Source organism: Acanthopagrus latus, chromosome 6, assembly GCF_904848185.1.
Source record: "Acanthopagrus latus isolate v.2019 chromosome 6, fAcaLat1.1, whole genome shotgun sequence".
Taxonomy (NCBI): Eukaryota; Metazoa; Chordata; class Actinopteri; order Spariformes; family Sparidae; genus Acanthopagrus; species Acanthopagrus latus.
Window position 1 is genome coordinate 24757785 of NC_051044.1, and position 25838 is coordinate 24783622.

General features: G+C 41.1%; 2 protein-coding genes and 1 non-coding gene across 6 annotated transcripts; all 3 read right to left on the minus strand.

Moving 5' to 3' along the window:
* Nucleotides 1-122: 122 nt before the first annotated feature.
* On the minus strand, nt 123-11203 carry tmf1 (TATA element modulatory factor 1). The gene is made up of 17 exons (XM_037100706.1): nt 10560-11203; nt 9050-10446; nt 8139-8242; nt 7472-7598; nt 7222-7327; nt 6649-6791; nt 5345-5511; nt 4676-4832; nt 3761-3853; nt 3503-3659; nt 3215-3407; nt 2141-2210; nt 1967-2059; nt 1717-1839; nt 1452-1610; nt 1099-1224; nt 123-993 (listed from the first exon to the last, which is right to left on the minus strand). The coding sequence occupies exons 1-17, from the start codon at nt 10693-10695 to the stop codon at nt 853-855; spliced, it is 3492 nt and encodes a 1163-aa protein (XP_036956601.1). The 5' UTR covers nt 10696-11203; the 3' UTR covers nt 123-852.
* trnar-acg lies at nt 2466-2538 on the minus strand. The gene has a single exon. It is a non-coding gene; the product is annotated as a tRNA-Arg (tRNA).
* Nucleotides 11204-12194: 991 nt separating the features above from the next.
* On the minus strand, nt 12195-17599 carry uba3 (ubiquitin-like modifier activating enzyme 3). 4 transcript variants are annotated; one of them, XM_037102492.1, is made up of 18 exons: nt 17466-17561; nt 17305-17343; nt 16508-16628; nt 16329-16409; nt 16158-16240; nt 15976-16056; nt 15757-15800; nt 14998-15062; nt 14714-14869; nt 14497-14599; nt 14251-14364; nt 13873-13926; nt 13636-13672; nt 13460-13541; nt 13273-13373; nt 13067-13130; nt 12851-12905; nt 12195-12754 (listed from the first exon to the last, which is right to left on the minus strand). In XM_037102492.1, the coding sequence occupies exons 1-18, from the start codon at nt 17483-17485 to the stop codon at nt 12666-12668; spliced, it is 1389 nt and encodes a 462-aa protein (XP_036958387.1). In that variant the 5' UTR covers nt 17486-17561; the 3' UTR covers nt 12195-12665. The 4 variants fall into 4 exon arrangements, with proteins under 4 accessions (XP_036958387.1, XP_036958388.1, XP_036958386.1 ...); XM_037102493.1 differs by lacking the exon at nt 17305-17343 and having other exon boundaries at nt 17466-17599; XM_037102491.1 differs by lacking the exon at nt 17466-17561 and having other exon boundaries at nt 17305-17446.
* Nucleotides 17600-25838: the final 8239 nt, after the last annotated feature.

Below are 25838 nucleotides of genomic sequence, written 5' to 3' on the forward strand. Positions count from 1 at the left end.
CCTGTTCATGCACAAGCTATGCAGTGTATGTTTTGCATATAAAATGTTTGTCACTATCAATGAAATTAAATTATACCAAACCAAATGTACTCTTTCATAACAACATAGATTGGACGACAATGTGAAATTGTTCAGAAAATCAGCTTTATTTGAAGAGTTTTGTGCACTGATATGAAAATGCAATATTTTCTGTGAATGCATGAAACTCCCATTTCTACTTCCACCGTGATTCCGCACAAGTTAAATAAGAATAACCATACTTTGCACCATCCAAATAAATGTTTATCAATGTACATATGTATATGGTTTAAAATCCAATCATAGGACTTAAGTCACAAACTACTGTGTCTCGGTCTGTGATTTGTAAGGAGTTAAGAACAATACATACATTTTTCTGTACAATATCTTTATATATTTCTTAAATTCTATAATGTATTAAGAAATAAACAAGGGTGAATTTGTATAGTGCAAATAACCTTCACCATCTCCTACAGTTATACTGTCTATACAATACTAAGTGAAAGGTTTTAGTCATGAGAAATAATGTCTAAAGTTGGTACTAGATCCCAAAGATTTCAAATGGACACCCAAATCACAGCCGTGGCAATCCTTCATACTGCCTCAATAATGATTCAATGTATGTTATGCATAACCCCAACTCCTCCACTTAAATATATTATGTAAAAAATATTTAAAATAACATAACAGATAAAGATAAATGGATTTTCTTTTGACAGTGATTAAACTCAGATTTCTCTGCCCTATATTTCCTGTGAATGCTTATATGCCCAAGATGATCAAATGATTGGTTTGTGAATGTCCCAGAAGTAACACAGTGTAATAAAAAACTGTTTATTTCTGGTTCTGCAGCAGTTCATCTATCTGGGTTTTGTACATGTTCTTCACATCTTCAAGATCCAGTCTCAGTTCCTCTGCCTCTTCAGCTTTTTCTCCGTACATCTGCAGGATGGTGTTGTGCCTCTGCTCCAGATCCTGAAATGTACAGGCACACCAATTAGAGGAATCTCTGCAAACACAGGAACATTCAGAAATAACATTTTTCAAAGAACATCCTCTACTACCTTAAATAGCCCTTACCTTGAGCTGAACCTTCAACTTGGGAATCTCCTTCACCTTCTCCTCCATATCATCGTTTTGATTGGTGAGTCGGACCAGCTCTTCTGCCATCACTGAACGACTCCTCTCGAGGCCGGAGATCTCAAGCTGCAACAGCATGAGGAACAAAGAGGTTGTACAAAACGCTGGTGCATAGCTGCTTCTCAGAGCAGGAGATGATTCATTTTTTCTGTGAAAATATTAATTTGGCTTTTGAGGCATGCTGTTTTTTCCAAGACATTCACTTGTAGATTTGACCAACCTTTTGTCTGTACTCAAGTGGGGCTGACATTTATGAGAAAGTAGCTTTATGTGGGTTTGTTCTGAATTCCTACCTGCAGCTGTGCTATCTCTCCTTCTCTGAGTTTGAGCTGAGACTGGAGATTCTCTATGATGTTGGAGCCTCCAGAAAGCCTGGCAGCTTCGTACAGGTTGGTCCCACTCATCGACACAGACATGGCCATGGTACTGAGTGAATGGTCTAAAGAGTCATCCTGTGGACAAATAAAATAACATGTCAGGCAAGTCAAGCTACACATATCCATGCATATACCGGCTAATTTTCATTTTTTAGATTTGAGTATTTTTCTGAGTGTTTACCTGGGAAAGAACAGAAGTGTGCAGACCAGCATTGTCTGCCCCACTGATTGAGCTGGAGCGAGACAGGGAGGGTGTGGAGGATGCTGGGGGCTCGCCAACAGGGTAGGTCATGGCCTTCCGCTCCTGAGAGGAAAAGATTTCACAGCTATTAGGGAACGGAAACATTTAAAACATCTTAACCATTTAAATTAAGACATTTTGATTAAACCAAACAAAACTTGGTGTTAATAATCTCTAAATCCTCCCAAACCTTCTCCTTGAGTGCCTCTTGTGCCAAGTAGCTCTTCTTCTTCTCCTGCTCCACCTTCATCTTCTCCATCTCTAATTGATTGGTCAGCAGCAGCTGGAGGTAAAAGCAAATAGATGCACATGAGGAAGCTGTTTCATAAGAAGATAAAAACAGTAGAAATGAGCATTATTGTACCTTCTCTTTCTTTGCATCCTCTAGCATCCGACTGTGTTCTCCTCGCAGATTTTGCAGCTCAGCGTGCTCCCTACATTGAGAGAACAAGCATTAAGTCTTTACAATGAACAGTTTCAAACTCTCAAGATGAGTGAAATACCTTTCTGACATGCTAATAATTAAATAAAATCTATATCTATATATTTTGATTATTATAATGGCAGCTCAAAAGTCATGATATTGTATTACTGAGATGCATTTTCTTCTTTTGTGTTTCTAAATGTAGGCACAGTACACCATACTTCAATTACTTTACAGCATGAAATAAAAAGCTCTAAAAAGCTTCCGAGCCAGCCAGGAGTCGAACCTAGAATCTTCTGATCCGTAGTCAGACGCGTTATCCATTGCGCCACTGGCCCGTTGCTACCATTGAGCCTTTGACAAAAGATCACAGCATCCCACAAAAGGCCATGTGCACATGCATGGCTGCCTCTGATGGGGGTTGGGGGGGGATTCCCCTGCCTCTTCTTCTCAACCACAAATGCATTTGTTGTGAAACAGACACTCTCCAAAAAGCATTAGCATTACCAGGGAGGATGTGGTTACAAACTCTACCATTTAATCTTACACAGAAAAACTATGCCACTAATTTTCACTTGATATTAAGGATGAAAATCTAGACAGACGGAGGAGCTTTAACGAAGCATAAAATTAACAAAGTTGTGTACTAATGTTGTTTCTGGTGCTTCTCGAAACCCGAAAAAATATAAACTGTAGACAAGACAAAAAAATGCTATTTAGTAAAAATACATTGCTGTCTGCTATAGATTATTATTGATGTTCACCCCTTCTGTCCTGCAACACACTTTGTGAATGGTCTAGTGGTCTGAGTACAATTTAGTGGCATGACATGACTTTTATTTGCCAAACTAATTAAAAGTCGTGTCAAAGTTAAAATTAAACTAACTCTCCCCACACGTGTTAGTCCCAAAGAATATATAACTGAGCATAAACCGTGAAGGCAGTGATGATGGTGACAGCTAGATATACTGTATCACTCAGCCTTGCAGGCTTGAGATTAAGTTAATATGTTACCTGTTGCTCTCATCCTCCAGTTTCTCTCTCTTGTTCTTCTCAGCCTCAAGTTGTGCCAGCAGTCGGGCCTTCTCCTGGCGGACCAATGAATTCTGGGACTCCAGAGAGGTCAGCTGGGACTTGATAGAGAGCAGTTCCTCTGTCGCTGAACGTTCCTTCTCAACAGCAACTGCCAGCTGTGTCTGAGCGTCCGCTGATGAAAGATTAAAAGGAGGACAGATGTAAAGATTTTTGATCACATTGCGCAGTTCTAAATCTGTGTGATCCAGTTAAACTCCTGCCTCTCACCTAGCCTATCAGAGATGTTCTTCTCCAGTTTTTCCCAGGATGCCGTCTGTCCACCCAAAGAAGCTTGTAGGTTCTCAATCTGTCGCAGTAAGGGCCGTGTTGCTGAGGTAACACTCTGACTGAGTTCCTGGTTCCTTGTCTCTGCTTCCTGAAGCCTCTGTGGAAGATGAGAAGAAAAAAAATGGCATGCATCAAATAAATCTCATCCCCAATCCCAAGATTATTTCTGCCTCTAGTCAAACCATCATATTATGTTACCTGCTGTAGCTCACTAATCTCCTCTCTCAAATAATCTTCTTTCCTCGCTTGCTGTTGCTCAGCCCTCTGAAGAGCCAGTCTCAGGTCAGCCACCTGTACACAGCATTGGAAAGGTATCAACCGAATTAATTAATTCAACCTTTACTTACATCTCGAGGAATCATCGAGGCACACACTCATTTTCAAGTCTACACTTAATACAGAAAATACACAGATATGATTGGGAAGAGAAAAAAAACACCACCAGAACAAAGTTTAAGCATTTACATTCAAAAATGGAATAGTTTGTAATCAATGCTTTGAGTTCATGTTTTTATGTATAACTGTGTTAAATTTAAATGCATCTTGTAAAATGATTCACATGTGTGCAGTAAAAAATATAAATTGTTTCTACACAGGAATTCAACCATAAGCCACTTGAGCAGGTCAAATAGTATCTATGGGAGTAGTGTAATGTGGAAGTGATGTATGGTGGTATGTATGTTTCCACTAAGGGCTCTGTAAACAATTAGAAAACCAACACGTGTGTGTCACTGTTGGAGATGCCCGCTGAAGAATATCATACAAGATGTCTGTTGAACCTGGCAGTTAATAAATTAATGTCTAGTGTAGAAAATTATGCAAGGCTGGGTCAGACATTGGTTGCCTCTTATCTACTGCATGTGTAAAATTAAATAAATGACCGTGTCTAAAGGAATCATTACCTAAGAATGTCTATCTGGCTCATGTAGTATTACCAACAAAACGAAGAATATACTGTAAACATTCACTACATGGCTCTTCCTGGTCCTATCCCACTGATCGTGACGTGAATATAAGCAGATGGTTGAACCCAGTGGGACTGATTATACTTCAATATGTCACGTACAATCATAGCAAACACATTTCTCTGGTGCATGTCTGAGCCTGTGTTACCTGATCAGCCAGGGCCTCCTGTTGAATCCTGGCCTCCTCCTGGGCCTTCTCAAGAGCCAAGCTCAGCTGTTCCTTGGCCTGCGTGTTCCTGCTAAGAGCTGCTTCTTCAGCCTCACTGGCTCTGCTGGCATTCAACTTGTGAAGTTCTCCCAGCTCCCTGGCAACAGATATGTAGAAGTAGAGCGTCAACATCATTATAGTGCTGTTCCTATTTGTAAAAACAGTGACGTATTTGTTATTGTTTGGATTTGACCAACACAATGGATCTGAAATTACACAATGATGAAAGAACAATGACAGGTATTTACATATGGTTTCAAGTATTCTATTGTGTTTGTTTGTACTTCTGTCCTATTAAATCTGGTGGACTATGCATAAAATCGCTGTTCACCCCATGTAGATGTAAACACCCTCAAATCAAAGGTGTAAGTCAACATATTAACCTCACTTTGATTGCATCACTTCAAATCCAGTTAGCTGGTGTATTACACAATAAATATGCAACTTTTTAAACACTTGGTCTGCGCCATGTGCTCTGTCAACCATTAACTACTATGATGAAATGAAAGTGAAGTACAATACAAAACAGAATCTGGCTTGTGAGAATGTGACATTTAAAGTAAGTGCACTGGCTGGGAGGATCTGTTAGCAGGGTGCGTCAGTGTTTACTTGTAAGAATTGTCCAAAGCAGCCTGCAGGCTCCTGTTCTTCTCCTGCAGCTCCTCAGATTCAGTCTGCAGCCTGCTCAGCTCCTTCTCCTGACGCTCTACCACAGTGTTCAGCTTCTTGATGTTCTCCCTGTGCTGTTTCTCCACCTCCTCCTTCCCATCTAGAACCTAAACACATGAAACATGGACAGAGCTGTCACCATGATCTTACTTTACATTGTGGTCTAAGTTACCAATAACACTATAATCATGAAAAGTAACAAAGGAAGGGAAAGGACATGAGAAATCCTGTTTCAAGAGATTTATGATTGATGATGAGGATAACAGTCATGACTTGTGGCAACACAATAACAAAGGCACACGTACACAACATTTAAAGGCCCTGTATTATCTAGTGTCCCTGAACAATATCCAGTACGACACAGCAAGAGAGCAAAGGATTTCATCATGTTTTTTCAAGACATATCAAGACACTGTGCTGTGGATTTGTGTTTGTGACCCACTTTTAACTTAATGTATTATACACTCTAGACTCTAAAATGAATTATCTTACTCCACCCAACTTCATATTAAACCTGTACATCTACCATAATCCTTTAGAAAATAGCACTAGCTGCAAGTTTTCATATACTTCACCCAGTGCTAAGTGGTACTAAGTGTCATTAGTATGGTTATAATGGTTGATTCAATTCAGAAGGTGGCAACTTTACACAGAGTGAAGAGCAGCTTTTGGATGATGTCAAAGTCCCATCTGGTGACATTACATCCTGCCTTTTCTAATGAAAAGCTGAAACCATGTCAACCAATGGACCAATAAACTGACTTCAAAGTCATTTTATTGCACCTCCTACCAAAACCGATCCCTGACCGGTCAACCTCACGTCCTCTAATTTTATCCTCCTGAGTGGAGACTTGAGAACTCAAATGCTGCCAACTGAAACAATCTAAGTTCAGTTTGAATATCTTGACTGGACTCAGACCTAAATTGCCTGTAAGAAAAAATGAGCTGTTAACTTCAGATCCAACCCCTCAAACCATTGATTAAGTCTCTACGACAAATTGCTAATCATACTAAGAACGTTAACAAACTGACTTTAAAATTAAACACGAAATTTAAGTCCAACAACACTGAAAATATTAAAGTAAGTCGAAAACTTCAATATGATTACATTTGTAGAATAGTTCCTACTACCAAGATTCTCCAGATCGAAGAACCTCTCATAAGGCAGTCCATCAAAAATAGCCGGGTAAAAATGTACTGCTGTTAAACTGACACTTTGAACACTGTATGTTGTACAATCAGACCTGCTGCAACTGCCTGAGCTCCTCGTCCTGCTCCTTGATTTTCTTCTGTAGCTTGGTGATCTTGGTGTCACTCTCCTTCTCCTTCACACGCAGTTTCTTGATGATGTTGCTGTGCTGCAACTGCTGCTTGGACAGCTTTTCACCTATCAGTGTTAGGAATAAACACCTACTCAGACAACTTAAAGATAAAAACAGATGCTGAGATGATGCCCAGTACATCTGAGCAACATTTCAATAACATCATACAAAGTCACCTGCCATTTATAATATGCACACTCTACTCCATCAAGATTGACGAATGGAAGATTTCTCAAGTTTTTCAATATTCTCAATATTTTTAAATCAGTTTGCAGATGTTCTTTACATGTATATATCATGTTGGTAAATGACCTGTCTTCTGTGCTACTTTTTGCTAGGTTGCACTTTCTGAAAGCAGCTGTATTACTACTTGAGCCCTATTCTGACAACTGGCTCCATGTTAAACACGTTCTTCATAGTACAGTCTTTTAAGAGGTGAATTTTGTGGGTTGTTAGAAGTGAAGAACAATTGTCTGCTACCTCAACTAGTCTTACCTTCTTCCAGCAGGCCTCGGATCTGCTCTTCCTTCTCTCTGATGATCTCCATTGTGTCACTGGAGTTAAGTCTTGTAGAAAGCTCTTCACGCAAGCCCTTTATTTCCTGCGGCAAATAAAAATGTTGTCTTTGATGCACACACTTTGGACATATCACATTTTACTATCAAAGCAGATAAATGGCTTGTTGTAAAATACATATATACCTAACAGTATAAGTAGAGTCTCTGATCATAAACATGCAAGTTACCTTCTTGGCTATGTCTCTTTCTTTGCAGGCGAGCTGAGCCTTCCTCTCTGTATCTGCTATGCGCTGGGTGAACTCATCCTTTAGGGACTGAACAGTGGAGCTCTCCTCCTTCAGGCTTACCACTTCACTGGAGGATGAACAGAGCCATTACTGTGAGAACCCATTGCCAAAATTTATATAGCCTCAAGGCTGAGACAGCTTATAGACTTATAATCTCTCTCTCATATATACATATACTGTATATGCACACACACACACTCATATCACATACTTTTAAGCATTCATTAATCTAATGAAAACACTGAACTAGGTTTTTAAGAGGCTGGAAGAAAAGACAATACATTTTTGTAGCTCAATTTAAGATTTCCACAAATTTGTGGCATTTACTAGTTTCATAAACAACATGTACAGTAGTACACAATGCCTTGGCTGACCAGGAAATCAACAAGAGCATCAGTCTCTTGGTCAACACAAGTTTCTTATCAGGATTATTGACAGTGCAACTGTTAAAAAGGTGTGTGTGTGTGTGTGTGCGCGCGCGCGCGTGTGTGTGTGTGTGTGTGTGTGTGTGTGTGTGTGTGTGTGTGTGTGTGTGTGTGTGTGTGTGTGTGTGTGTGTGTGTGTGTGTGTGTGTGTGTGTGTGTGTGTGTGTGTACTATATACTCACTCTTTGAGATTGTCACACTCCTCCTCCAGCCTGGCCTTGTCTTTGCTGACTGTCAGCAGCTGAGACTCTCTCTTCTCAAGGCGGCCTGACAGCTCATCAATAATCTACAACGACCCCACAACATTTTTCTGTTAACAAGACTAGATGCACAAAAAAGCCTAAAAAATAAGACAGTTACTCATACAGCAAAAAGTGTGGGATAGTTCACATATACTGGTTTCCTCCCTCATATCATGTTAGTATAAAATATACTGGGAGTTATGGGAGAAATACTGATCTTTGACCAAACTTTTTGAATGAAATTTCTTACCAAGTATTGTCAGATATTTTAAAATGCTGGGACTAAAGCTATTAGACAAGATGGAACACAAAGGATTTCTCTGGACTATCAAATTGGAAGGATTTACATGACAATATGAAAATATCATGTGACAGTCTCACAAAGCTATCTAGTTCAAGTTTGCCTACCAACGAAGGCTATGCAAAGTGCCAGCTTTGTGACTTGTGCACAGTTATAAAAGTTATTTTTCAGTCAATTATTTGCTCAGATATGGCACGACATTCACAACTAGTTCATAACAAGTATCACTCATATTTGTTTAGCAAAGTGTTGTGGCAAAGACTTTCAGTAAATACTGGAGGGTGGTTGTTTTGAAGTTGAACACCAAACTCTGGTGTATTCAACATGACTCGAGTAGCACTGTAGAATTTTTAAACATACATAAATATACATTCAGTGTGTACATATATAATAAATCTTAAATAGTTTTTTTTTTCACAAAAAATTATAATTGTGATGCAAAAATGATCATTCCCAGCAATAGTGACTCATATCGCAATGTCTAACCAAACCAATCTCGATGTGATCTTTTTAAACTACCATGCAGGCCTAATAGGAATACAGTTGCTACCTTTTGAAGCTCCAAAATCTGAACTGTTGAGAAACCTTTCATCTCTTCTGTGATTGGTGGAGTGATTTGTTCTTCAGTTTTGGAGGCGGAGTCACACAGTGTGATGTTAGCCTCAGAACCCTGTTCCTGCTCTGACAGCTCCTCAGGCTGCTCGCTATTAACAGGCGTCGCACTTCGTCCACTCTCCTCCATCTCATCCAACGACTGCTCCCTCATTGTTTCAGTAAAGCCTTCCTCCTCCTCCTCCTCCTCCTCCTCCTCCTCTCCAGCCTTCCCCACCACTCCATCTTCCTGCTTCTGACACACTGATGACACAGTTAAAGGAGCAGGGCCTGCGGTGACAGATGCTAGTGTTCGACTGCCGGGGATGTCATCATCCGAGTTAACCTCGCTGACACTCCGGCTGTCCAGCGACTGCACACTGAATGAATCTATGCGCTCAAATGCATCCGATGAGGAGCCGCAGCTCTCTGTGAGTTTAGAATAGTCCTCCAGACGTGGGAAGTCTCCACAAGTGGAGGCTGTGAGGAGCTGGAAGGAGCCCTGCATCAGGTGAAGACCAGCCTTGCCCTCCCCTGTTTCTTGTCTGGAGCTAGCTGAGCTCTCACTTAAAACAGACTCATGGTCCAGCACTTCAATGTCACTGGTGGTGGAGGTTCCTGAGGAGAAAGCACTGACTGGAGGAGAGGGGGTATCATTTTGACGGTCCTCTACCTTTGAGTCTTTATGCTCTGTGAGTGCTTCCTTAGAGGACGGGGAGGGCGAATGATCAGAAGGGGTAGAGCTCTTGGATTTTGAAGTAACTGCAGTATGTTCAGAGGAATCTGTGGTATCCTGCTCAACCTGGTTCTCAGATGGAGTCTGTGACTCCTCTGTTTTTGAGTCCACAGTATCTGTGGAACCAGCATCTGGTTTTACACTGCTTATTTTGTTGTCAGAGTTATTAGGAAGATCACTGGAAGGAGAATCGGCAGGAGAAACTGGCTCCAGGATGATAGTGTCTGCATAAGGAGCTGCCGGTGAAGACTCCAGCTCAGCTGGCTGGCTCTCAGCAACCATCTGACTCTCATGAATTGTATCAGCAGGTGCTGACTTTAGGGTCTCTGCTTCCTTTTGGACCACTTCCTCTCTGTTTATCTTTTCCTTCTCCTGAGGCCGCCTTTGAGACTTTGCCGGGGGCACAGACACGACCTGGGATTTGGTCACTCCTTGTACGTCTCCAGGTGGCAGAAAGGCACTGAAAAAGTTTTCGGATTCATCCACAACTGTGCGGGTGACAGGAGTAGTAATGGCCTCAGAGGAAGGAGGAGGAGTGGTGGTCTTTTCTTCAGGTGGTGCTTCCCACTGCGTCAAACCCCAACCTCCACTTAATGACAGCTTGCCAGGTAAGGTGACATCTGGGAGAGAAGCAATAGGACAATTTGTAGCAGTTATATGACATTTGAATATGACAACATTGGCTGTCATATTGTCATATTGGCTAGCTGTGTCAGTGCGTGACTTTACTCACCATCATAGGGCATTACAACTGTGTCACTCCACTGGTCCTCTTCTTTGATGTCCAGGACTCGGTCGATTGACTTCTGAGCTGATGTTAAAGCTTGTTTAGCGAAGCTGGACAGGTGAGATGCGTTGAACCAACTCATTTTGACCAGTACGCTAGCTAGCTATCATCAAGTTTATAAAATGTTACGCGGATGTTAAAGGGGATACGGCGTTACCACACAAAGCTCAATTACGTTGACTGTCCTTGCATGTTTCGCTATCAACGAAACAACATCCCGCAGTGTCAAATAACCTTCTGTCCAAGAGAGCTTTCTGGACAGCTAGCGACGGCTTAGCTAGTTAGCAAAGCTGTAAGTTAGCCAAAAGCATAACGTTGGTGTACAGGGACAGCATCCAGATACTGTTACAGCTCACCCTGGCTAGTCTGCGCTGAAGAAAATCACATAACTTCTCTACGATTCAGTCATGTAGAAACACAGACATCTCTAATACAGTGACTACAACTCTATAGCCATCAAAGCGAACGTATTCCCATGGTGAATCCAAGCTGTTTGAAGCTCCTTTGCTCGACCGTCATCGTTTGTTTTGGTCGCTCTCAACTTGTAGCCCGACTAGCATTAGCACGTTCGCTACTTCCTTTCCACGTAGCACTATGACGTCATGATCCGGTCTGACGGGGCCGCTGTGGTGCCAGTCCAGTCAGCAGAGGGAAGTCCTCCAAAATACACAAACCTGTATGGCAAGCCGTTTTAATGTTTAATATCTAACTTAGACTGGATATGTATTGCTGCACTTCTATTCCTAAGTATTTAACGTCCCGATTACAGGAGTGTGGATGTATATACCATAGCCACATGATTTTTGAGCACACTGATTTTCATTTAATTGAATTGTAACTCCACCAATTTCAGACATAAAAGTGGTTTTATAGGTCTTGGAGAAAAGTTGTATAAATCCCTTTGTGGCTTCAGAGAAAACAGCATGTCATCTAACAAGTCATCTAACATGTCATGTCATCTATATATATATATATATATATATATATATATATATATATATATATATATATATATATATATATATATATATATATATATATATATATAAACAATCTTGCCTCCAGTGATGTCACCCAGTGCCATGTTGCATTTTGGGTAATGTAGGCACCAGCTTTTGAAATGGAAGAATGTGTGGAATAAAAACAGCATTATCTTTGGTTATGCTGTATTAAGGTGGTTTGATCTTGTTCTAAGGCTGTCCATAATGAGACCAGAAGTGTTGTAGGAAGTTAAACCAGTGGAGTGCTTTTCAAAACTGCTATCAGCCTTACCCACAATACAAGTCAAGACCATCAGTAGACCTTCAAAATTACATTACATCCAGATTCCTCGAATGCCATAAAAAGCCTTATATTACTTTCCTCACATATGCAGTGGTACTTCCCAATACCTGTAAACACACTAATGTTTTTTAAAGTTACCCTTTAAAGGCCCCACTGTCCATTTTGGTACATGTACACAGACAGCCTCTAAAGCAATGTCTTACTCAATAAGGATTCTCAATCCTAGGTTCGAGACTTGCAAGTAAATATTATTTTGCTCGAACGTTTTGCATAAAGGTACATGAAGAAAACAGAAACTTTGTAAGAAAAAAAATGTTTTATTCCAGTTCACTCATCATTATCAGTGTCTGCTGATACCACGTCAGTGGTTAATGCAACTAAAAAACTGTGTCGGAATAAATAAATATTCAAAATATTCAAAACCGCATCAAGTACATAATAATCTTTTCCAAAGTAACAAATGCTTGTCTTATTTTGCACAGAGCACACTTAACGTTGTAGTGCAGATAACACATTAATGCAATAATCTTTCATGTTAGCAGACAATGTATCACCAAAACATGACAGGTTTTGAACTATGATTTGGCTTTTCAGTGCAAAACATTAGCTTTCGTCAGAAAGTACATTAAAACAATTAAATTTACACTGTGGTTAAATACACTGTAAACTGTTCTAGTTTGTAGGCCATTTTAAATATTTTGTATCTGCATCAAGTCAAGGTTGGCCAAGAAACAAGAATGACATCGACTGGTTGCGGGAGTGTTCATCCTATGAGGTAAAGCAGAGTCTGAACAACATGGTCTGGGGTGTGGTGACATCAGCTACAGCCAACTCTTGCCCGTCAGCCAGCCCCAGCTCTGGAAAAAACACATTAATAACGTAAGTGAGTCAGTATATTCACTGTGGAGAATCGCCATTTCTAGGAGACATATTCAGATGATAAATCATCTCACCCTTCAGCGTTTTTGACAGATTTGGCCGTGTTCTCTGCTCAATTGATGCAACAGACTGTAAAACAAAATACCAAGTAAATCTCAGTTTAAACCACAACTTGCACAATTGCCCAATTGCCCAATCTCCCAGTTTTATAGGGACACACCTCAGACTTGCATTACTATGAGACTTGAACTGCAAACACAAAAACAGTGGGAAAACCAGAGGTTGATTACCTGTAAATATAATGTTTTGTTCTTTCCTTCCACCGTTGCCGTTATTGCCGGTGATTTCATTTGTCTGAAAAATACATTATAGTTGGTTGTTAGTCGATGCGTAATGCACTACTAAAAGTCAAACATTTAGTTAATATATAACCACACACAGAACTTGAGTAGGATGGAAGAGTGCAGTCAGTAACAATATATAATCGCAGACTTACAGAGAGGCACTCTCAGTCAGGTAGTCCAATACCTCCTGGAGTTTGGAAGTTGGAGAAAAGTGCATGTCCAGAGGTACTTGGCTGCAGGCTGAACAGTTTTCCTGCATCACAAGTGAATGAAAAACAAACTTATCAAAAAGGCAATTTTATCAGAGTAGCAAACAAAATGATAGATTCAGGGACAAACCTTCCGTTCTGCTTCAAACGTGTAGGTGTACAGGCCGTCAACATCATTAAAGACCATGTAGTTATTAAGGGGTATGAAGGCACTGCAGATGCAAAAGTTAAAATCATTAAAAAAGGCCTGTGCTGTTTAGATAGATCTTCATTTTGAGCAGATGGCTGACAAGCACACAGGCTCACCTTGATGCTATTTTGAAGACCTCGGTTGCGCAAGCAGCTGAGTCAATAAATCAGAAAGAAAACTGTTAATGTCCGGGAACACATTTCTGTTTACATGTACATAAAGTCAATATACTCAGAACTGTTTGGAAATGATTAACACTTATATTGCAGGGCATGCAATCCCATAAAAGAAAATAAAAACGTCAGGTCCACAGGTTTGTGTGCCATTACACTTCTTTAGTCTCAGCCACTCACCAGCTATGACAGCATTTGTAGACGCTACAGCTGGAATTATCCTCTTAACAACACCTGCAACATTTACAGAAGATCCAAAAAATAAATGTTTGATGCTTACTTCTAAACTTAGACAGTTAGGCACAAAGAAATAAAAGCTCTAAAAGTCTTCTGATCAGAAAGAACATCAATCAGGTATGCTTGCAGTGCTGTTTTACCATCTGTCTTACACAAAGAGAAAAAGTGTTCCATAGACTCTGGCTTAGTAACGAGCTTCTATCATCATCCCGACAGTAACAGCTTGCTGTGTTTTATGTACTTTGGCTCATCTCCCAGCAGAGCTGTGAGAAAAGTAGCTGCGTTCTGGCGTTGACAGACAGATGTGCTGTGTGTGCTCACCCTGGGTTAGTCTGTATGTGACTCCTGTTATGTTGAACTCTGCTGCCCTCTCCAGAGATCTCTGGTACACCCACTGGATGTGCTCTGGGTCATCTCCATCCAGGACAACACCATCTAATCCACATACACAAGGGCTTCTGTTTACTTGAAAAGGTCTCATAAGTCAGTCTGCAGGGTTTATTGCGCCTCAAGCCATGCAAAGTCCATTTCTACAGAAACAACTGTAACTGCAGTGTGATTTCATACCTCCGAAGGGTTTCTCCTTGGGCCACAGCAGCATCCGGGCATACTCAATGCAATGTTCCGGCAAACGAGGCATGGAGGCGATTGTGCACATCGGGAAGTTGACCTGCAGAAACAGCTGTATTTTAGCAACAACAAACTGACCATATACTCTTACTGTGAAACCGCAAAGTAATGGTCGCAGGAATTATTTTAATACGTTTCAAAAATGCAGCCTCACCTGAGGAGGATAAAGCTCAAGTGTACAGTCGATGCAGGCGGTCATACCAGGGAGAATGACTCTGGCGTTGCCTTTAAAGCCCTCAGTCCCACCATCAATCAGAGGAATGATGGAACCTGGGTCCAGTACACCATCGTCGTACACCAGCAAAGACAGCTGCACAGAAACACAGAGGGGAACGTGTTCCTTCAATGCAATACATATCTAATTGAGCAAAAACAGTACACCTGAGCACTGAGATAAAAGGACTGCGATAAAGATCACAGTGAAGAAGAGTAACTTACCAGCATACCATTCATCCACCTCCTGGCAACTACAGAGTCTAGTCCACACACAATTATATGGAACTCTACATGAAAACAGAAAAGATGAATGAATTTAAATCTAATGTCTGATAATGACACAGTTTAAGCAGTGGAGGTGTTATAAAATGCCATGATGCAAAAACCTGCTGATAGAGCAGAAAAATGGAATGCAATATAATTTGAATCGAATCTGTACATCGGTACAGAGTGGGAATGGATTGCCATAAAGACTCTTTGGCTCTTGTTAACTGCTGTTTATAGTGTTTTAATTTGTGTTTACTGGTCACGAATAGTTCAAGTATTGTGAGTGTACCTGTTATGGGCTGCCAAAACATAATGAAGTTTATGCACAATGAAATACATCTGAGAGTGACCAAGGACTAGTGATATTAAATGAAGATCAGAGCCCTTCTCACTGTGTCTTTGTGTGGGTTGTAAAGAAAACAGCCTGAAGAGAGGCTCTTTTCTTTACAGCTCATTCGTGATTGTCTCGTGGGCATCTTTCCTGGACAGATATGGAGGCTCTTGTTTGTGAACAATAAATTATCTTTTGGAATAAGAGACAAAGTCTGACAATGTGTTGCTGTCCTCAATTGCTCTTTCTCACCCTAACTCGCTGCAACAGGTTTTATGTCTGCCACAAAATAATCTGACTGAATATTACTGACTGACTGAAATGTTGTATCCATTAAAACCAGATATCAGAAAGGTTGAAAGAATAGTCCTTATGATACTTACGTCTGTAGAATGTTTCATCTAAGTCTTGAATTTTCTTAAAGTGTCTACAACAAGGCATTCAGGAAAAGACATTCACAAACTGTATGGTGTCTATGTCATACATTCCTAAACTAACATTCCTTACATTCAAATCATGGAAATTGTGATGTGGGTACTTTAACAACTGCATTTATGTCAAGCATCTGAAATCTTACAATAGTTGGTCAATCCAAAGGATACGGGACTACACAGCATCCAGGTATGCGGCTGTTGATGAAATCAGCTGCAACGTCTGCCTTGGGCCGACCCACATCTTTTCCCCTGTTCAGCATTACACACACATTAGAAGAACACATCTCCTCCCTTCGAACATAACACTGACCAATAAAACAGGTCTAAATTCATTCCAGTGTTCCACTGACCTAAAGAGAAACTGTCGATTCAAGTTTGAAACGTCAATGGTGTCCATGTCGACAACATGAATGTTGCGAAAGCCAGATAAAGCCTGAGCCACAAACAAAAAATTCTTTCAAAATTCATTCAAGCACAAAACAGACCTTTCAATTATTCTTAATAGTAGTTAATGCTCATACCAGGTCTTTAAGAAGCTCACATCCCAGGCCACCAGCACCAATGATCAGGATTTTGCAGGTATCTAACATAAACTGCAATGACTGTGAGAAGAAATAAAGATATTATACATTACAGCAGAACAAGATGGCAGACGGCAAATGCAACAAAGAAGCTTGCATCATTTTGCTGTTGGTGTTACCTCTGTGCTGGGTTCAAAGTCAGGATGCGTGAAGGGTCCCGATCTTTCCAGAAACTTTTTGATGTGGTTCCATCGACCCTCCCACTCACAGTTGCGTCCATGGCCTCCATCAATCACCATCCTGAGAACAACAATATACACATTTATAATCAGCAGCATATCTGACAATCTGGCTGGCAAATATGACTGGATGGTTTGATATTATACAAGAAAAGATCATGCAATAAAACGAAAACAAAAACAGACAAACAATTACGACCTTAACTTAACACTGTGATAAAGTATCACATTGTGTAGAGGCTATTTACAATTCACAGCAGATCATGCAAGACTCTCAGAGGTCTAAGAAACTAACTACGATTCGTGTATTCAGATTCACTTGTGTTCTGGTGTCTGCCCTGTGTCTGCTCTAACATGTGTAACCTCTAGCTGTTTAGTTACTCCAGGTGTAAAACTGCATATTTCTGACAGGTGGGCGTTTCTATTCTGACCCCCTCCTTTTACTCCCTTGCCTAAACAGCTCCCGGTAGCTAGGCTAGGTGAGCAGCTAGCATATCATCAGTGAGAAGGTACAGTAAAGACCTCTAACTTTACATAGAGGTGAATGATAGTACATCACTTTTACTGTACAGACGTGTAAGCTACTGACGACCAACGTCAACGTTATTTCTATCTGCAGCCTAGCTGTCAGTGTAATTTGTTGATATCAATATTAGGTTAGCTTCCACAGCTAGCTAACGTTAACCTTCCTCCTGTAACCTCAAACCTTCCGCCAGTTCTACCAATTCATCACTAACTTCTCAGTCAGCTCCACTACTCTCCTTCTTTTCTTCTCCCTAAAAAGAGAGAATAAAAGAAGGTTCATTCATGCTGCGCTTTCGTAGATTAATGAGATTTGAAAGCATCTTTCGAGCAGTTAATGACTGTTTCTTGCTTGTTTTCTTCGGCTGCTACTTACGGCTCATCCGCGTCCGCCATGTTTGGCTACTTATTTGCCTTCAAATGCCGAAGTCTGCGGTTGTAAATACAAAAACTCTCCGGCACTATACAAGATACCCTTTATGAAAAAAAGATCTGCAAACTGTTTTAATCCGAGAAAAACGGTGTACCGTGCCGCTAGGGTCTGAAGACGATAAACGTTTGTAAGCTTACTTGGCATTATCGGTGTAGTTTTAGTTGATTTGTGTTTTTTCCGATAGTAATGAAGGCAGCATTGTCACTGCTAAGCTTTACAGGCTGCAATACACCTCGCATCTGACAGGTGGCAGCATTTACACATATTTAAGCCTCAAATGTCCTACAGTGCAGCCACCGCTGTGAATATTTACTGCAGATAATGTCAAACTGTGTTTCTGTCACAAATGAAAATGATCAGAGAGTGTATTTATCACAGTTGTCCAAGTATTGACGCTTTTTCATGTACGAGTTTGGGCTCTCTCAAGAAATGTAGGGGACTGGAGCAGTAGCTTTAACAATGGCAAAGAGAGTTAAATAATTGACTCTGTTAGTAATTATTTGGTAATTGCTTTGCACAGTGTGTTTCAGCACTATATCTTTTGCAATTATCTATAAAACCAGTTAACAATCAAAGAGAGCGATGAAGACAGAAATGGCATATTTGAGTTAAATAAATCTGTTTCCAGAGTTGAAATTAGTCTTATTGGGCTCATTGGCCTGATCTGTAGCTGGGTCAGTAATTCAGTATCTAATATTATTTACAGCATTTCTTTCTCATGCTTTTATTACGTCCTTGCAAATAAAAACCATAACAAAACAACTGCTAAAACGTCGTAAAATATGTTACAAATGTATTTATTTGACTTGCAGTCATGTGCATTCATGTGAATTGCTGCATGAGGCACTTACCATGAATAAGGCATAAAACTGAGATCCTGTTAGTAAGCTTAACGACTTTAATAGTGAGGACATTTCCCTCCTGTATCTGATTTACTGTGTCCACATTGTACTAATGAATCCTGGTGTTTAATCTCTCATTATAGAATGATTAATAAACCTTGGATGGACTTCTTCTTTGCATGTTAAGAGACCTGCCCGTGGGAACATGAACATAATTAATCCATCTGTCCGCAACCCCCTGAAGGAAATGTGGTGGAGATACCTTTTGCAGAGGTCACCGAAGATCCGCCTAATGTATACACTGAAAGCCTGCCACTCAGAGCTGTGTGTGTGTGTGTGTGCTTGTGTGTGTGAGAGAGGGAGAGAGAGCGAGCATGCACAGCAGGACGTAGAGTTTTTTTTTTTTTCCTCTGACTTTCAGTGATTTGAATGGTTTGATGGAGCATCAAGACGTTTTTTTTTTTTTTTTTTTTTTTTTCTGATTTTTAATGAGATGTTCCGAATGACAGCCTCCGAAAACTGATAACTAAAAATAACTGCTGCGGCCATGTCCTTCATAGCTGACTGACTGCCTGCCATCTCAGCCCTCCTCTCTCTCTTTTTCTATTTGTTCTGTCCTCTGTCATTTAACCTCAGTGACGCTCTTCGCGTTAAACAGCAGGGAAATGTAACGGAATTTCAGCAAAAAAACAATGATAGCTGGAAGCCCAGAAGACACTTAAATATCGCTCATATTATGAATGAGGACCATTGCTGTGGGAGTGTTGCTCATGGGCACTCGAGTTAATTGTGCCCCTCGGGTTGAAGCACGTCTCCTCCATTGGTTTTACCCCCAGTGTTATTTTGAAGGTCTTTAAAGCACTGAGTGATGTTGAAGGTGCACTGGATCTAAAGTAGGGCAGGCGAGGACTACAAGTCAAAACATCTTCCAGTGGTGACACATTTTTATGGATTCCATTGAAATGCCATCTGTCATTCCCCCACCTTAAGCAGGGACGTTCTGAATGTCACTACCGTGCCTTTGAGGTGACCCAGCATGCTGCCATCCATCACAGCCAACCACAGTTAACACAACCATGCAGAGACTGAAGAGTTGAATAGAACATTACTAGAAATACTTGATCATAGCAGCCTGTCAGTAACGTGACACTTTGCCAGGAGGAAAAACCTCAAGAGGTGCTGCTGATGTTCCGTGTCTCTCCCCATCCAGCTCTCCAGAAAACAGAGAAGGAAATCTGTTTTGTTTTTTTTCCGTTCTCAGATTTCCTTTACATGCATTGACGTGGCAATCAGGGTTTGTCAGCTCTATGGCCCCATACATCTTCATATCCATTTGCCATCTGATGGCTTTCCGTCAGGACGTCCAAAGTGGTGTTGATTGTGCTAATGATAATGTGTCACAGCAATATGTCCCATGTTAGGCACGGAGCAGGGCTGCCAGCCAGGAGACAAGCAGAAGCTACAGGCTGATGTTGTGTGTTGTGTAGTAAGTGATTGATGACTCTCCCTGTTGCAGTGCTTTGATTAAGACTCTGGTGATTTATCGCCATTGCTCACAATGTAATTAGACTCTCTATATACACTCAACAAAACAGCTTCGACTTGCTGTATGATCCCAATGTGTGTGTGTGTGTTCGTGCACACGCTCCTGGGGTTATCTTCATATATTATTACATTATATTGTGATGGCGTTCAACTAAACACTCCCCAAGTCAGTCTGAGCAAATTCCAAAGGAAAAAAAACACACCCCTCTGTTCACTTTTTGTGTATTAAAGCAGGAAATGTATTGCACGTGAGCGCTTTTTTCAATTACATAACATGTGATGGATGTGTTTACCTTTAGCTGAAATTGCCTGGAGTGTGTTCACTTCACTATTGCCAAGAAGCTCTATGAATAGATCTTATTTACTGTGAAAATGAGCCCATGCTTTGTTTAAAGGTTCATGGCTCTGGGTTTTGGTTTTGGTCACTTTAGTTTGACTGAAGAAGAGGAAAAACGAGCAAATGAGGGCCAGCGTGTCAATGTAAAGTGTTTTTATCCCAAATTTGAAAAAAAAACAGGCTTTTTTGTGTGTGTGTGTGTGGGATGGGAGGGGGATCTTTCACGGGGTCGCTGCAACATCACCAAGGTGCTCAACAACACAATCCATCTTCCAGGCATGATCGGGTGTGCCGTCACTGCTGGTTTGCACTTTGTTCTTCCTGTTTCTGATGGGCACGGCCCCACAGACGATTTGTGCGCGGCACTTCCTGCCTACAGGGGTGGAGGACTTCATGATTTTGCTACACATAGTTTTTTTTTTCCCCACTGATATTGGTCCCTATGAGTTATTTCTACAATGGAGAGGAGCTGAAGAATTGGCCCAGAAAGTTTTGATCCTGTGACGGCTCTGAGGCAACAGGTCCCAGTGCATTGAGTGATACATGTCCCACTGTAGTCAGATTGTTATTAAACTAAAAGTACATCTTAGAGCTTCAAGGTTGATCCACATCCTACAGTTATGTTTCACATGAATACATTTGTATTACTTTCTGACCATAGTTTGATTAAACCTTAAAGGTCTGGTGTGAAGGATTTAGTGTCATTTAGTGGTGAGGTTTGAGATTGGGACCAGTTGAATACCCCTCGTCTCACGATCCCCTTCAAACCTTGTAGGAGAATCTACAGTGGTAATGCCCTCTCTCAAGCCAGTGTTTGTGTTTGTCTGTTCTGGGCTACTGTAGAAACATGGCAATATTGATTCTTATTTTTGTGTAACTACACACAAATGAAAGCATAATTCTTAATATTGTGTTAAACCTCCGCCCATAGTCCGCTCTAACTAAATCCTACAAACTGGACCTTTATAGGCGACATACCTTTAAACAGATAGTTCTCACTATCACTGTAGCTCTGTATTACTCCTGTTACGACCAAAAGCAGGCTGAGCCAAAACGTGCTCTTTTCTGTTTATATTTGAACTCATATTAGATTGCCGATTACAAGTGAGAATGTCCTCATTCTTAGCAAACCTTCCAAACAATTACAGTGAACAAAATTAATATCCTCCAGCAAACGTGTGTCAGGTTCTCAGGCGGGACTTGCTGTCAGGAGGGGGAGAGATACACATGGATGCATGCAGGGCAAAAAGCTGAGTAAGAGAAAAACAATAAACTACACTGAGATGCCAAAACACCGTGCCAACAAAGACTAATAAAAATACACATCTGATTTTAATTTCCATCATCTGTTGTCAAGATTGAAGTAATAATTCATTCTTTTGGGGGAAGAAGGCTCATTTGCTTTCTCGCTGGATGTTAGATGAGAAAATTGATACCACTCTCATGTGTCCATGGCAAATAGCCTATGAAGCAACTGCCAGCAGGTAATTAGCTTAGCATAAAAGACTAGCAGCTGGGGGAAACACCTATCAAACAAGAGACAATATGTGAATTAGTGAGCTTTTAGGTGTTGGAAGGCAGATATTTTTGTACCTCTGACCACACCCAGGCTACCCTTTTTCCAGTCTTTGTGCTAAGCTGAGCTAACCAGCTGCTGGATCTCAGCTACATACCTAGAGTTGACACATGACATTGGTATCCTTCCAACTACGGGCAAGAAAGAACAAAATGTCAATCTTTTTCCTTTAAGTATCTCACAGCCACATCACTGGATTTGTTCTTGTAGCAGTTTGTACAGTCTGAAAATCACTGCAAGTAGGCCTGGTCATTACGTATATTGCTCATGTGAATCAAAGGTCAGAGTAAGAAGAAATGCATGGACCCATGTCTCCATGATGCTGATTTGTATCAGTGGTAATATCAGCTTTGATATATGTTCCTTCTATCAGATCTCTCATCTTTGGGAGGGGCTCGCTCTCTGTGTCTTTTAAGGACAGCAGAGGAGTTTCTTGCAGCAGAGCCTTAAGACAGCGCAACGGAAATTTCCCTCCGGCTATTTCAACAGCGTTTATTCCTGCTTGCGCTTCCTATTTCCTGTCCTCCTCAGCACGCTTCCTGCTCTGCCATTCCTACTGTTCCTCCATCACCATTGTCCCCTTCTTGCTAAAAAGAGACATTGCGCATTATGGAGACAACATCCAGTCTGTCAGCAAGCACCCAAGAATTTCCTCACAGGAGTGAAACACACCTAGTAGTGAAAACAACAGACACGACAAGGTTCCGAAGTTCCATCTAAGCAGGATACCACACCTGACAGAGACGGTACACATCAGAAGGAAAGTTCCCCTTATTTTCTAAAGTTTTGGTGCAGTGTAGTTTTGATCCAGTCGCATCAGTTGACCGAAGCGCGATGAAAATACAGTGCAGAAGTGCACTTGGCCACAGGGGCGTCCACAACAAGGTCAAAAGTGGAAAGCTTTCTAAGGCCCAGCCACTAGGGGGCCAATGGAGGCTAGCAAGAGTCAAATTCAGCTGCATTGATGACCAGATTTAGTTCTCATCCAAATGAGTCACTATTTAGTTTCTTGAATGTCTTGTTGCTTTAATAAAATGCAGCCTGTTTCAAAATAAAAACCCTCTGTCTGGAAAATGCAGTCAGTTTGAGTCAGACAAGTCAAATGAGATTGCATAATAAAGCATCATATTATCGAGCGTTCATGTCATCAGAGATGTTCATTTAGAGCCAATGCTGATATGTCATTTTAAAGTCTTTATCCACCAATACAGATAAAATGCCAATATTCATCACACAGGCCCAGTCAAATTTGCAATCTAACAAACTGCTAGCTAATGTTGGATGCTAATGTTAATGCAGTGAATTCCTTTGCCGTGCCAATATCCGCAAATAAAGCTAATGTCAGAAAAACAAAGGGGAAGAAAAAGATTGAGCTGGCAAGAGCTTGAGCCCCAAATTATAATGTAATTAGGTGTGTCATCAGTCAAACATTAAACTAGGAGGTAAGAGGTAGTCAGTGAGGCAACCACCACCACCTGTGAGAAGGAGGATCATGTCCATTTCATGGGACCCAGCCATGTCTGTGGCAGGCCTGCTTGGCCAGTAGCACTTTGTCAGCCTGAACACCCCTACAGCCACCTCAAGTGTGACTGGTCATGTCAGCTTCATGCAACAATGACCTAAACCATAACCCAACTGTCAAATTATCATTCCTGTCGCTGCACATGTGAGCACGCATGCACGCTGTGAGATTCCTTTTCCATCAAAAATGTCAAACCTCCCATTGATCCAGTACATTCTGGCTTGACAAAGAAGAGCAATGACTCACTGCTGATCTCATTTGGCCAACGCTGTGCACACATTGAACACTGCTTCAGAGCTTTTCTCTGACGTCTTAATTTGTTGCAGTTAAGTCAAAGTCAAAGCGACAAAATCAAACTCAAGCTCACATTAAGACAAGCCCCACATCATACCTTATCATATAAACCGCCTTGATTTATGATCGAGAAGCAGTCTATGTCATTCCCACCCTCAGGTTTAACCCCCAGGGAGTTCCTTCGCCCTGCATTTTATGTTCTCCTCTTTCCTCTGCAGAGCATGGGGCAGGGTGGAGCTTTAGGAAGTGGGGTATATCCTTCCTCTCCACTGAGAACATGACTGAGGAGAGAGGCTGCAGGCTGGGATGGCTCGGGCTCCGAACCGGTGATAGGACTACAGATACCACTAGAAACTTAGAGTTTATCTCCTGTGTCAGCGGACTCAGGTGTTTACAGGTAATATGCATATGAAACAGTCACAGGAGATAAAGCATCCTGATGTCTTCCACTATCCCCACTCAAGTAATAAACGGCAGTGCACCTGACAGCTCGGCAGCCCTCAGAGTTAAATTGCCTGTGAGATTTGTATTGTAAAAAAAGTGACAACTAAAAGAAAACAGGCTCCTCTGTCACAGCGACTTCATTGCAGCAATATGTTTCCAAGTGTGGTTCAGCCTTGTAATATCGCCATTCTCTCTGGCAAGATTTAAATGTCAAGTCCACGCAAACCATAAGTCTTGTTTATATGCGCGTGTGGTATTTAAGATCAACTATAACACATAATGAAAAGAGCAACGTTTTTATTCATATTTCACTTTGACTTATACACAGTCCAGCCATAATCGTAACTGCACAGACAGTTAGCTTTAAGATCGCAGCTGCACAATATCACTCATGTTGACTAATCACGTACATTAATGAATCATACGCTTATTCATTTGTGTTTTATTGTTGACTTTTAATCTTCATGCTGGATGTAGAGCTGCATGCAGTCTGTATTGCAGGGCATCATTTAATTCATGAACACACTCACAAATTTATCACCACATTAAACAACCATAATGACAATATGATGTGGCCGTTTGTTTGTTACCATCTCTGAGTGTTGGGGGACGCTCAAGGCTGTTTTTGATTTTTAATTCTGCTCACAAATGAATACCACGACAACAGTAGCGCAGTTTAAAAGACAATTCCTAGTTTTTTATAACTTGGATCTTATTGTTGGTGTTTTGGTGATCATTCATGTTAATGGTACTGTACAAGGTTAAATGAGACGACGTGGGAGCCCCGACACAACATTCATTCAAATGATCAGCTCAGCATCAAACCTGATAACCTGTTTAGTTTGAGTGAGGCGTGTTGGGGCAGGGAAACATCTTAAACACACTTGACAGGAGTCCCCATGGAACAGAATTGAAGAGCACCGTTTTAGCATCTTTTTGTTCATTGTTTTGGATTCACGGCCACAGCTTTACTGTTTTGGTTCCCTGTTGACACTCTCATCAAATCTGCCCTCTATGCAAACAACTGAAGACACCCCGTGCACAGCAGCGCTTCTCTCATGTGCGCTGCTACATGGTAAACCCCAGTGGACCAAAATTAACAATATTCCAGCGCACACAAGGATTTGACTGACACTATTTTAATAACAATTACATTGAAAACGACAAGGACCAAACGTGTTCCGCATGTTTGCTACATCAGATTTGCTTTAATTGCCAACAGGTGTTCTTTGAATAATCAGGTGCTGATCAGTGGAGGATTGCGAGGCACTTCAAGGAAACATTGACAGTTTCGCTCCTACGCGAGCTGGTGGCAAGAAGCATATTGGATATACACGGTCAACTCCCTGAAGCCGAATGGGCTTAATGAGACATTAGACATAAGTCCTTCTTTTAAGTATCAAGAATGTAGACCTGTATTCCTTACTCATTTTGTCTCTTTGTTCCTACAAGTGATATATGTAGGTAAAGTTAAGCCACTAAAACCCCTCCTGGCCCAACTCCCTGCCCTCCCCTCCCTTACAATTAGTTCTACTTATGATCTCCTGATTTTGTTGGGATGTATTATCACTTTTGTTTTATAACCTCGTTCTCCAAATATTTACGCTACATTTCTCTGTGCGTCAGGGTTCTTCAGTCCTGGTCCTCGGGCCCCCTGCCCTGCATGTTTTATATTTTTCCCTGCCGTAACACACCTGATTCAAATGATGAGCTCGTCATCAAACTCTGCTGAAGCCTGATAATGACCGTTTCATTT